The sequence below is a fragment of the Lipotes vexillifer genome, unplaced genomic scaffold (genome assembly GCF_000442215.2).
Source record: "Lipotes vexillifer unplaced genomic scaffold, Lipotes_vexillifer_v1.1 scaffold496, whole genome shotgun sequence".
Classification (NCBI taxonomy): domain Eukaryota; kingdom Metazoa; phylum Chordata; class Mammalia; order Artiodactyla; family Lipotidae; genus Lipotes; species Lipotes vexillifer.
The window spans coordinates 10,134,616-10,146,531 of NW_006786690.1; the positions used below are offsets into that span (position 1 = coordinate 10,134,616).

Sequence of the window (11,916 nt, forward strand, 5' to 3'; positions counted from 1 at the left end):
GCGTCCGGAGCCTGTGCTCCACAACGGGAGAGGCCACAACAGTGAGAGGCCCGCGTACCGCGAAAAAAAAAAAAAAAAAAAAAAAAAGATAGTTTTCAAGAAAAGATAAAATCATGACTAATCACGACTCCCATACAGATAAAAAAAAAAATGAATACGTGTTAAACATTTTGTTTAACTCAGAAGGGAACCAGGTGGATGTTACAACCGCCAGCAGAAGGACATTCACATTTATAAGTCAGGAATATTGAAATGAATGGGCAGATGTAGGTGAAACTGAATTTTCCACAAGGGGATGGGGGAACTTCTAAGGAGGGGATTTATCAGTTACTACAATTTACAGAGTTGTAAAATAGCTGAAAGACAATGAAAGGCTAGAATCCAATAACCAGGAAGATGGTGCTGCATGCAGACAGTCTGTAGTTTTCCACTGAAGTGAACATTTTTTTTCTGCAGAAGGAAGGTCATGGGTAGGGCACAGTCCAAGGTCTCTATGCTGATGATCATTCACGAGATTAGTGTGATTCACACACTATAAATGCAAGATCCTTTCTGAATGCATCCGGGAAAGTACATCTCACTTGCAAGAGGCCTGCAGCCTAAAATCAGCAGCTCTTAAGATGAAGGGCTCAAAACATTTAAGAATTTTTTCAGATCGATTTTGGCATTTGTGTTACACGATGGGTTCTGGAACATTCTAGAATGTGGGTGTTTCTGATCTGCGTCTGTAGCACTGGCCTGTAGTTTTTACTGGACCTGGTTTGATCCTGACTCTGATGTGCAGCCCTAGGCAGTTACACCATCTCTCTGATTCTCTGATGTGCAGCTTGTCTTTGAATCGGGATATTAACAGTAGCGACTTTGTAGACTACTATTGTTTAGGAGGAGCTATTCACCTTATGAGAACTGTATTGTAAACTGATAAAACCATTTCTTTGCAAATGTCCTGTGGCCACTAGGATTCTTCCTTAACAGCCCAGTCTTCTCTTCTCTCCCCAAACTTGATCCCCTTCTGCTCTCCTTTAATCCCTTATTTCCACCATTTGTGTCCCTAGCAGAGTAGCGAGCAGCATTTGGTTGCCCTGGAGGGGTTGGCACATGCTGGGTGTGGCCTCGGGTTAAGGGGGACTCTGGGGACAGGGTGACAAACTGAAAGGCTCAGGGTTCCCTAGCAACCTCACGGTGTCCCTTGTCCCAATTCTATGCTTACCGAGCCCAGGTTCCCAGATATAGACTTGCAGGGGTGGCAGCATGGGAACTCCCAGGGGACCCTCCTAACAGGTAGGGGTTTGGGCAGATGAGAAATTCAGTCTCTTGACCTGGGTCTCCCTCCAACACCCATGTTCCACTTGCAGCAATTCCACAGCCATATCGCTCACTTTCTAGTGTTCCAAGTCGTTTTCTTCTCTCAGCCTCACTGCAACCATGTGCAGTGGGCAGGCAGGAATTATTCCCATTTTGCATCTGGAGAAGCTGAGGACCCCGTGAGGGGCATGAGAACGTTGGCTCCCCAGGGCTCAATGTCCGGTTCGCTAGCCCATGCTGCCCTCTAGTGGCCGTGCATAGCACCTGCCTTCAGGAAGCCTAGGTCAGCCTGCAGCATCTCACTCACTGGGTTCGCGCACAGTAATGGACAGCCTTCCTAGGACCCCAGTGTGGGGCATGGCACGTTCCCACCTCGGGACTCTTACATCACTTTATCAGCTCCTCACCCTGTCTCCAAGCATTCAATTATGTATACTATTTAACTGTGGTAAATTGTACATAATATAAAATTACCACCATAACCATTTTTAAAAAAATATTATTTATTTGGTTGCACTGGGTCTTAGTCGCGGCAGGCGGGCTCCTTAGTTGCGGCACGTGGGCTTCCTTAGTCGCGGCAGGCGGGCTCCTTAGATAACCACTCTTAAGTGTTCAGCAGCGTTAAGTACATTCACTGTTGTGCAACCACCTTCCCCATTCATCTCCAGACCACTTTTAACTGTGCAAACTCACATTTTGTACTCGCTGAACAGCTCCCTAACCCCGGTAGCCCCTAACCCACTACCCTTCTATAAATTTAACTACTCTAAGACCTCACATATGTGGAATCATACAGCGCCTTGTCTTTTCCTGACTGGCTTATTTTATGTTGCATAAATCTCCCTAGAAGTGTCCCCTTCTGGAGTGATTTATCAATGTGCGGCCCAGAAGACAAAGGCGCCCCCCAGAATTTCATCCAGACGCCACCCTTCCAAACACAACCAACCAGAAAAAGGCCAGGACACGAGGAACCACAGCACAAGATGACAATTTAATGACAAGAAAAACCACACCAAACCAAACTTGGCGACTAAGAGAGAAAAGTGGCCCAACAGCTGGGAGCTGCTAGCCTGGCCCTTATCTCTGGGCCTTGGTGAGCTCCAACCTCACAGAGCACTGTAGGCGTGTCCTGGAGCCCAGCCCATCTGGGCTAGATACACAAATGGCCAATATCCCTCATCCTGTGAGCAGCTGCTGCTCCCCGACCAAGCACAGCTACAGTGCCACATCCTAGATAGAAGAGAATCAAGCTTCTCAAGCATAGAACGCCCCTGCTTCCTGACAGCACACATCCGGAGCAAACCCCCGCTTCCTTAAATCCTCCCCAAACCCCTCAATACCTACCCAAGTTCTAGGAGCCCCCCAACTCTCGCTTACTGAGATGCCCTGCCGTTCCCCATGCAGTGTGCCCCACCCCCTGCAGCCAGCACGATAAACCCAACTTGGCGAACTGCAGGCATGTCCCGTGGTCTCTGGTTGATGGGCTTCAAAAGGACCGTGGAGGAACGCTGACAGGAGTGATGGCTAAAACTGCCAGCCAGCACCAGACGGTACAAGGGACTCAAGAGCTTCTCAGAAACCTCACCAGCCCAACACTTCTATCCCAGCAATCTTCTATGATAGATATTAGTGTTGCTTCCATTTTAGAGATGAGAAAAGGCTCAGATGATTAATAACTTGTCCACGCTGTAGAGCAGCAGAGCCAGGTCTGACACCGGGGTCACGTGCCTCCAGGTCCAGCACCCTTTCTGGCCCCATACCCTTCTCTCCGGAGCTGTGCTCACCAGGCCCAGCTGGTGGTGTCCGAGCTGCAGCGGGCGAGCAAGCTCACGGGCAGCATGGCCCACGTGCAGAGAGCACATCCTGAGGGTGGTGTTGACTCTGCTAAAGGATTTGGTGGCCTTAGAGGGCCTCCTGCAGGGACCACCCTGGTCACCCAGCAGCCACGTCATTGCTGGTGGGTGTGTCCAGGAACAGTGCACCTGCGAGCTGGCCTGTGTAAGTCTTCATTGCTGGGGATGAGAAGGGACAGGAGCATCTTGACCTGCTGAGAAGAGCCCCAGTTTGGGGGCAGGGGATACAGGCACTTGCTGGACACTCAGGCCACACTGAGCAGATATGCTCAGACATTTTTCTGGTGCTACTATCAAAGGCCAGCATTTACCTAGGTGAGGTCTTAGTTGGAACACAGACAAACTTCGAATAGTTATGCATTTATTTTCATGTATAACTAGCACATCGGCATGTGACTGCATGGATATATTGCTTAGTTAACCTAAGACTAAATCGGTAAGTTGAGTAAAAAAAAAAAAAAAAAAAGGATGTTGAGTTAAAGAAAATATTATGGAGATAACAGAATGGGAGGTCCTTGTATGATAGAAATTGTAGAGGTATGGGAAGACCTGGAGTTTGCGACTCACTGCTCTAAGCTTCGGGCAAGAAGCTATGCTCTGGTCTGAAGCCCTTAAGGGGCCCTACAGAGAATCTCTCCTGGTACTTGGAGCCCAGGGCATCCTCCTAGGAGCACATGGTACATCGAGACAACCCCAGGGAAGAAAGCACATCTTGTTTAATGTGTTCATGTTCTACAAAATGTCTTAGAAGTTACAAAGCAACAAAAATGATTTTCCTTAAAAGAGAAAAAGAATCTTCTAGGTGTGGCCTTGAGAAGGCAGTGGTCACAGGGAAGCTTGGGCTGGAGGGCCCGAGTAGGGGTTGGGGGACACCCCTGTTGCTGTCCTGGAAGAGTGTGTGTGTGTGTGTGTGTGTGTGCGCGCGCGCGCGCGCGCGCGCGCACACGCGCGCATGCACGGCCGTAGTCGAGGCTGCTGCAGGAGGAACACTCAGAGCCCCTGTACTCTGCTCCCCAGCATACAACAGGCACTCAATCCATGTCTGTTGAATCACTGTTGCACACAGAAGGAGGCGCCGGAAGCCAGGGTGCAGGGGTTGCCAACTCCCTTGGGTGTCAGCATGTCATCCTTTGCTCCTGCCTCTGCTGTTCAGGCTCATGCCTGGGCCCCATGTCAGCATGACATGTCCCCAGTGTGGGAAGTCCATGGCCATGCCACCAGTAGGTCACAATCTTGTACATTTATGAACAATGGAAGGCATTTTCTTTTAAGATTCCCACCTCCCCTCCAAAAAATCCGAAGAATGTTTCTCATCACTTAAACTTCAAATTTTAAAAATAGTGCTTTTTAAGAACTTTGCAGTTTTCCTGAAATAGTTCAGTCCTGCAAGGCAGAGCTGGTCTCAGCACCCTCAGAGCTAATTTGTCACTGCTAGGGACACAGGGTGCCATCTAGAGACTCACCCCAACTCACCCCTGGAAATGGAGGTCAAGGCCAGTGCTCAAGAGGGGCCAGAGTCGTGGAGATGGGACCCCCAGGCATGACACTCATGGTACGGAAGCCTCCCGGTGCCCAGAGGAGAGAAGAAACAGCTGAGAGTCTAAAGGGCGCTCTGAGCTGGGAGGAGGCCTGGGTCCCAGACACGAGCGGCGGAGGCCTGCAGGCTGGTCCCTGTGTGGCTCGGAAGGAAAGTGTGCAAGAGCACGTCAGGAAGGGAAACGAGTTGGGGAGGGACCCCGAGTGGGGCTAGTGTGCGACCACGGCCCCCAGCCCACGGGTGCTCTCAGCAGCACCCCGCAGCGCTCCGCTTCACGTGGCACGGCTTGCAGAAGAGACGGTTGTTCAGAGGGTAGCAGCCTTGGTCCGTGGGCTCCACAGACAGGAGGATCCTGCAGTCCTGCGGGAACAAGGCACACGTGGATGGACCCCAGGCCTGAGCACTGAGGCGCGGAGTCTGCACAGGTGGGACTCGCCAGCATCCACTGAGGAAATTCACTCAATCAGCTGAGGGGAGAACCGAGGACACTGGGAGAAGAGGGGGCCCCTTTGGTGGAGAAGCCCCCGAGGGATCGTGGAAAGGGCTAGAAGGGCCTTAACACCCTCCCCCTGAGGTCCAGGGAGGGGTGCGGCCTGCCTCAGGTCGCACAGCTGGTCCCAGAGCTGGGAGAGGATGGGGTCTCCGGGCTCAGAGTTCATGGTTCTTTTTGTTGTTCCACTGCCTGAAGAGCTTCAACTCTAGCACAAACCTTAACATTTCCAATTTTCTAAATCACCAAAAGATTTTAGAATTTGGGGCTTCCCTGGTGGCGCAGTGGTTGGGAGTCCGCCTGCCGATGCAGGGGACGCGGGGTCGCGCCCCGGTCCGGGAAGATCCCACATGCCGCGGAGCGGCTGGGCCCGTGAGCCATGGCTGCTGAGCCTGCGCGTCCGGAGCCTGTGCTCCGCAACGGGAGAGGCCACAACACTGAGAGTATTATAATGGCCATTCTGACCGTGTGAGGTGATACCTCATTGTAGTTTTGGTATGCATTTCTCTGATAATTAGTGATATCAAGTATCTTTTCATGTACTTTTTGGCCAAAAAAAAAAAAAAAAGATTTTAGAATTTGGAGGATGGGGACTTGGGGCCCAAACTGCCAAATTCACCGTTCTGCCACGAGCCTGCACCTCGTCTGGGCCTCACTCGGGCACACGCAGGAAATAACAGGAGCGATTAATGTCCAGAGCCCCGGCTCAGGGCACGGCTGGTGTCCCCTGGAAGCTTCACTGATCAGAACAGAGGGGTTGGTCTCCATAGGGACAACTCTGGGGTCACGGGTGCCATCCTGACCCAGCTCAGCCAGCTGGGGAGGACACCTTTGTGTGTCTCTTCCCTGGAACTGCACCTCAATTGTCTCAAGGGGACTCTGGGCTATTTAGCGCCAGGACCTGTGCTATTCCTAACAGCCAGTTGTTCGGCATTCTGAGAGCACCAAGTGCCAAACCTAAAGTCCCACAGGGGCACATGTGACCTCTTCTAAATGAGAATCAACCATGACTGAGTCGCACAGTTTGCGAAGGAGCTGTCAGGTGGCAGAAAGCTGGCCAAACCCAGCCCAGAAGAACACGGGGCAGAACCAATTTTCTCACCCTCAGTTTCCTCATCTTAAACGGAGACGGAAACTCCCATATCGAAAGATCATCATTAGGATTAAATAAGGTGAGATGTGCATGAAAGCATTTTATATATTAAAAAATACTAGCCGAGGGCTTCCCTGGTGGCGCAGTGGTTGACAGTCCGCCTGCCGATGCAGCGGACACGGGTTCGAGCCCTGGTCTAGGAAGATCCCACATGCCACGGAGCGGCTAGGCCTGCGTGCCACAACTACTGAAGCCCGCGTGCCACAACTGCTGAAGCCCGCGTGCCACAACTACTGAAGCCCGCGGGCCTAGAGCCCGTGCTCCGCAACAAGAGAAGCCACCGCAATGAGAAGCCCGCGCACCGCAACGAAGAGTAGACCCCGCTCGCCGCAACTAGAGAAAGCCCGTGTGCAGCAACGAAGACTCAACACAGCCATAAATAAATAAATAAATAAGATACTAGCCAATTATGGAGGTATTGTTCCCCTTCCAGCAATAGTAAGAAATAACATGGACCACAAAGTAGGCAGGAATGGGGAATTCCCTGGCGGTCCAGTGATTAAGCCTCCGAGCTTCCACTGCAGAGGACACGGGTTCGATCCCTGGTCAGGGAACTAAAAGATCCCATATGCAGGGCAGTGCAGCCAAAAAAAAAAAAAGTAGGCAGGCATGGTGAAGGGAGTGTGGATGGCATCTTGAAACCCATTTCCCTTCCTAGAGAGACAGCACCCACATCTGCTTAGGTCGCTGTGGTTGGAGCCTTACAGCCTGAAATGCAGCTGGTGGAGTCCAAACTCTGACTCATGGCAGAGCCTGGGTAATGTTCCTAGTAGCCTCAGCCAAGCTGACCAAGGAGGAGCAGGGAGGGCTTATTTGCTCACCAGCCAGGCCCGGGGAAATGCCAATCACCACTGGATCTAACATGGGCTATAGCGATAACAGCACTTGAATTTCACCATTGTTCTTTCAAGATGCATTATCAGCCGGACTTTGAACCAGAACAAATCAACATAATCGTGAAGCAATGTGTCAACTTCTCGACTAAACTCCCTGGTCACCCTCAGCGAAAATGCTTCTTAGTTCTACATATCTGTTTTCATTATTATTATTACTATTATTATTATTTTAATTTTGGCTGCATCACGAGGCTTGTGGGATCTCAGTTCCCTGACCAGGGATTGAACCCAGGCCACGGCAGTGAAAGCGTCAAATCCTAACTACTAGACTACCAGAGAACTCCCTACATATCTGTTTAAATGTGAGTAAATAAATGTTTGGAATCACTCACTTGCTGATTAAGAGATTTACTCTGTTACAAACTATTACAGATATGATAGATAAACAACAAGGTCCTATTGTATAGCACAGGGAACTATATTCAGTATCCTGTAATAAACCATAATGGAAAAGAATATGAAAAAGAATATATGTATGTATAACTGAATCACTTTGCTGCACACCAGAAACTAACACAGCACTGTAAATCAACTACACTTCAATTAGAAAATAGAAAGAAAGAAAAAAAAAGAGAGACTTGCTCTGGAGTCCCCACTTAGGTGCCACCTTTGTCACCATCACCAGAGAAGACAGAAACATCGGAGACATGGAGGTGACAGGAAGAGGTAGGGGAGGGCTCTTACAGCCTCCCCAGCAGGACTGACTATATAATTTGCAGGGTTCAGGGAAAAATGAAAATGCAGAATCCCTTATTCAAAAATGAAGAATTAGGGCTTCCCTGGTGGTGCAGTGGTTGAGAGTCCACCTGCCGATGCAGGGGATGCGGGTTCGTGCCCCGGTCCAGGAGGATCCCACATGCCGCGGAGTGGCTAGGCCCGTGAGCCATGGCCGTGGAGCCTGCGCGTCCGCAGCCTGTGCTCCGCAACGGGAGAGGCCACAATAGTGAGAGGCCTGTGTACCGCAAAAAAAAAAAAAAAAAAAAAAAAAAAAAAAAAGAAGGATTAAAAGAAAATGACAGCAGAGCTTCAAAGCAAGCACGGGACCCTTCTGAGTGTGGGGCCTGTGCGACTCCCCAGGCATTTCTTGCTGCATCGGCTTCTAACCAGCCTCTCCACCTCAGCCTCCCCACTCCCTGCAGCCTGAAGTCCAGACTCCTTCATTTGGCACAGGGGGGCCCTTTCCTTCTCTCTGGCCTCACTGTTACCACACCATCCAGCACTCTACACTCCAGACACACCTCGAAACTTCTACTTCCTCCAGTTCTTCAGGCTGTTTGTGCCACAGTAGGATTTCACAGGCCCATGCCTCCTTTTGGACTTCATTTCCCCTCTCTGAATACATGGCAAACTCCTACTCAACCTGCAAAACCCAGGTTAAGCACTGCCTCCTCTAAAAGAGTGCCTTTGATTGCACAAGCCTTGATCACTTGATCACTGCCTTCTTTGTCCCAATGCTGATTTATACATGCTCTTTCTTAGCACCTGAAAAGGACATCTGTGGTGTGGGTCTGCCCAGCATCCCTTTCTTCTTTCCAGTGGTTGTATCAATCCCAATCTGCTTCATACAGTCCTGCCTGCCTGGCCCCAGAGGTTATCAATCATAGCCCCTGGTCACTGATTGGTCCAGAATGGGCATGTGACCCATGTTGGGTGAATCAGAGGCCTTCTTGAGACTGTACGGGATCCCTAGATGAGGTTTCTAAGTTGGAAGGATATAAACCTGAGCCAACCATGGCCACGCACTGTACCCCCTGCCCCACAGAGGATGCCAGCCCACAGGAAGAGAAAATGAAGCAAACACACAAGAAAGGCAGAACCGAGAGATGGAGAGAGAGCCTTATGATACCATTTGATGTCATCAATGATATCACCATCAAGAGCCTTCCCGTTAAGATCCCCTTTCTTGCGGAAAGCAGGTTGAGTTTGGTTTCTATCATTAACTCAAAGAGTTCTGATTAATAGAGCATATTTGTAATTATTTTCATTTTCATTTGTCTCTGCTATTGGATGGTGAGCAATCTGAGAGCAGAGCCCCAACCTGGACTTGTCCTGGCCTAGGGCCTGGCACACAGCAGGCTTTCAACAGGGCTTGTCTGGTGATTGAACAGGATCAACCGCATCTTATTAAATCAGCACTGCTCCACTCACCTCACACCTGTAGCAATTCTCATGGAAGTTTCTTCCCATGCACTCGATTTTGAAGGCATCCTTCCCGTCTCGGGGGATGATGGGATTCTCACAGATGCTGCACACGGGGGCGAATTTCCTGGAGGGAAAGAAACTTATGCTCAGGAGGCGTTCACGCCGACAACCACAGGAATTAGCTGTCAGAACGCAGGCCAGCTCTGGTTCACCTCCCAGAGCTATTTCAGACCCGTTGCTATCTAACTACACCTGGAGCTACGACCACAAATGCCTATTGCTTCCTGGCAGGAGCGGATGGAGAGACCTGTGTAATTAGACCCTACTTCCCAGGGTATAATTAGCTCAAGGCAAGTAAGTGATGGGAACATTAGAATTTAAGAAAGCAGAGGGGCACCCATTTCATTTGTCTTGTATTGTAGGTCACTGCTTTTTCTTCTTCTTTCTTTTTTTATTAGGCACACCTGTCTCTCCCCTTGGGCAGTGAGCAACTCGAGGGCAGGGATGGGGCCCTGCAGATGTGTGTTGCTACCACTCCACACGGCTCCAGCTCTGAGGAGAGGCACTGCGGTCTGGGGTTTGAGAGCAAGGCCTGGACATCAGGTCAGTGGAGGTTTGAATCACAGCTTCCATACTTACGATCGGGGAGACTTTAGGGACTTATGTACTGCATGCCTCAGTTTCCACATTTGCTAAAACAGAACCTTTAATAGTGCCTGCCTGTAAGACAGTCTTGAGATTAAATGGCCTAAACCCAAGGGGAATTGCTCAAAAAGTGTCAGCTGCAAGCAGGTGCTAAGTCAAACACAGGGTATGTGGAACAGGCAGTCCTGGATTCTGCAGGCCAGCTCTGACCCAACCCCCTAGCACTCAGCCTCGACTCCTCCATCCCGCCTGAGCCCCACCCTGTCCTCCGTGCCCCATGCAGTGCACGGACCCCTCTTGTACCTGTAGAAATCGTCCAGGCAGTACACCTCATTCTGACTGTCCAGGGCAAAGCTCTCATCCCCGATGCACCGGGCGCAGGTCACACACGTGAAGCAGGTGGGGTGGAAGGCCTGGCCCAAGGCCCTGATGATGTGCTCCCGGACCACCTCGCCACACCTGCCACACTTCTCCAGGGTGTCCTGGGACAGAGGGCCACTGCCTCAGAGCCATCCCATGGGTGTGCCCACTCCAAGCCACAAGGGGCATCAGACTGGCTACCCACAGGGGCCCGGAAGGCAGAGATACAGGAGAGGTGCTCACATTCATGCAATTGGCCTGGAACTACTACCCCCAAACCTCCACATTGCTTAGAGGGGATCGAGTTTGGCACTATATCCCTGGTGTACAGTCAGGAATCCTGCCATGAAGCTATGACTGCATTTTTTTTTGTTACTAGGAAATGCTTGAGGCCAGGGTCCATGAGGGCCCATAGGAGAAATTTCTCTAAAACTTCAGAGTCAGTAAAAGGCATTCCCAGAGGAATTGCTGTGCTTTTTATTTTATGGACGATAAACACTGAAACTTATTACCCTTTTCTATTTGGCCACTTGGAAGCTCACAGTCCAATTCCATGCTCCACTTTTAGGATGAGTACAGGGGTCTTTCATTCACATATTTTTAGGGTACTAACTGTCTACCTTGATTTTCCTCTGTTTTATCTATTTATTTTATATCTCATGGTATTATATGTATCCTCTAAAAAATTTTTTTACGTTACTATGGTAAGAATACCTAATATGAGATCTATCCTTTTAACAACGAAGTTTCGTTTTTGTTTTTGTTTTTGTTTTTGTTTTTTTGCTGTATGCGGGCCTCTCACTGTTGTGGCCTCTCCCGTTGCGGAGCACAGGCTCCTGACGCACAGCCTCAGCGGCTATGGCTCACAGGCCCAGCCGCTCCATGGCATGTGGGATCTTCCCGGACCGGGGCACGAACCCGTGTCCCCTGCATCGGCAGGCGGACTCTCAACCACTGCGCCACCTGGGAAGCCCAACAAAGAAGTTTTAAGTGTACAACATTATTATTATTTTTTGGCCGCACCGTGCAGCATGCGGAACTTCCCCGAGTAGGGATTGAACCCATGCCTGCTGCAGTGGAAGCACGGAGTTTTAACCAGTGGACTACCAGGGAAGTCCTACAACATTATTATTGACTACAGGTATATGTGCATTCTTACAAGCTGCCTCAAATCCTTTCTGGAATGAGGAGGGATGAGAGAGAGAGACAGAGAGAGAGGGAGAGAAAGAGAGAAAAGGAGAAAGAAAGGGGTAGGTATCACTGAGGCAGAACACAGGGCCTCTTGCTAACCTATCCACATTTTCCCCTACATGTCTCTTCCCCTTCCTGTTCATCTTAACCTGATTTCCTCTGGACAGATACGTTTGGTGGGGGCAGCATTTCTCCCTGCTTCCCGCTCCCCACCATCCTGCGGGCAGCCCTTGTCTCGCCAGCACACTGCTGAAGCCCCTCCTGGCTGCTCCCAGCTGTAAGCCCACCCTCACCCCTTCTTCGCCTCAGTGTCTCACCCCTGCCTGGCTCCAAGCTGGGGAAGA

The 11,916-nt window shown here is 50.4% G+C and overlaps 1 protein-coding gene across 2 annotated transcripts in view; it reads right to left on the bottom strand.

The window, feature by feature from the left end:
• Positions 1–4,792: 4,792 nt before the first annotated feature.
• FBLIM1 (filamin binding LIM protein 1) overlaps positions 4,793–11,916 on the bottom strand; it is a 17,113-nt gene continuing 9,989 nt past the window's right edge. Inside the window, exons 3-5 of one of the 2 annotated variants that reach the window (XM_007459279.1) lie at positions 10,325–10,503; positions 9,383–9,500; positions 4,793–5,055 (exon numbers count right to left, since the gene is read on the bottom strand). In XM_007459279.1, the coding sequence (XP_007459341.1) occupies positions 4,942–5,055; positions 9,383–9,500; positions 10,325–10,503 (411 nt within the window). In that variant the 3' untranslated portion in view covers positions 4,793–4,941. The remainder of the gene's footprint in view (positions 5,056–9,382; positions 9,501–10,324; positions 10,504–11,916) is intronic. The other variant, XM_007459280.1, reaches the window with a different exon arrangement.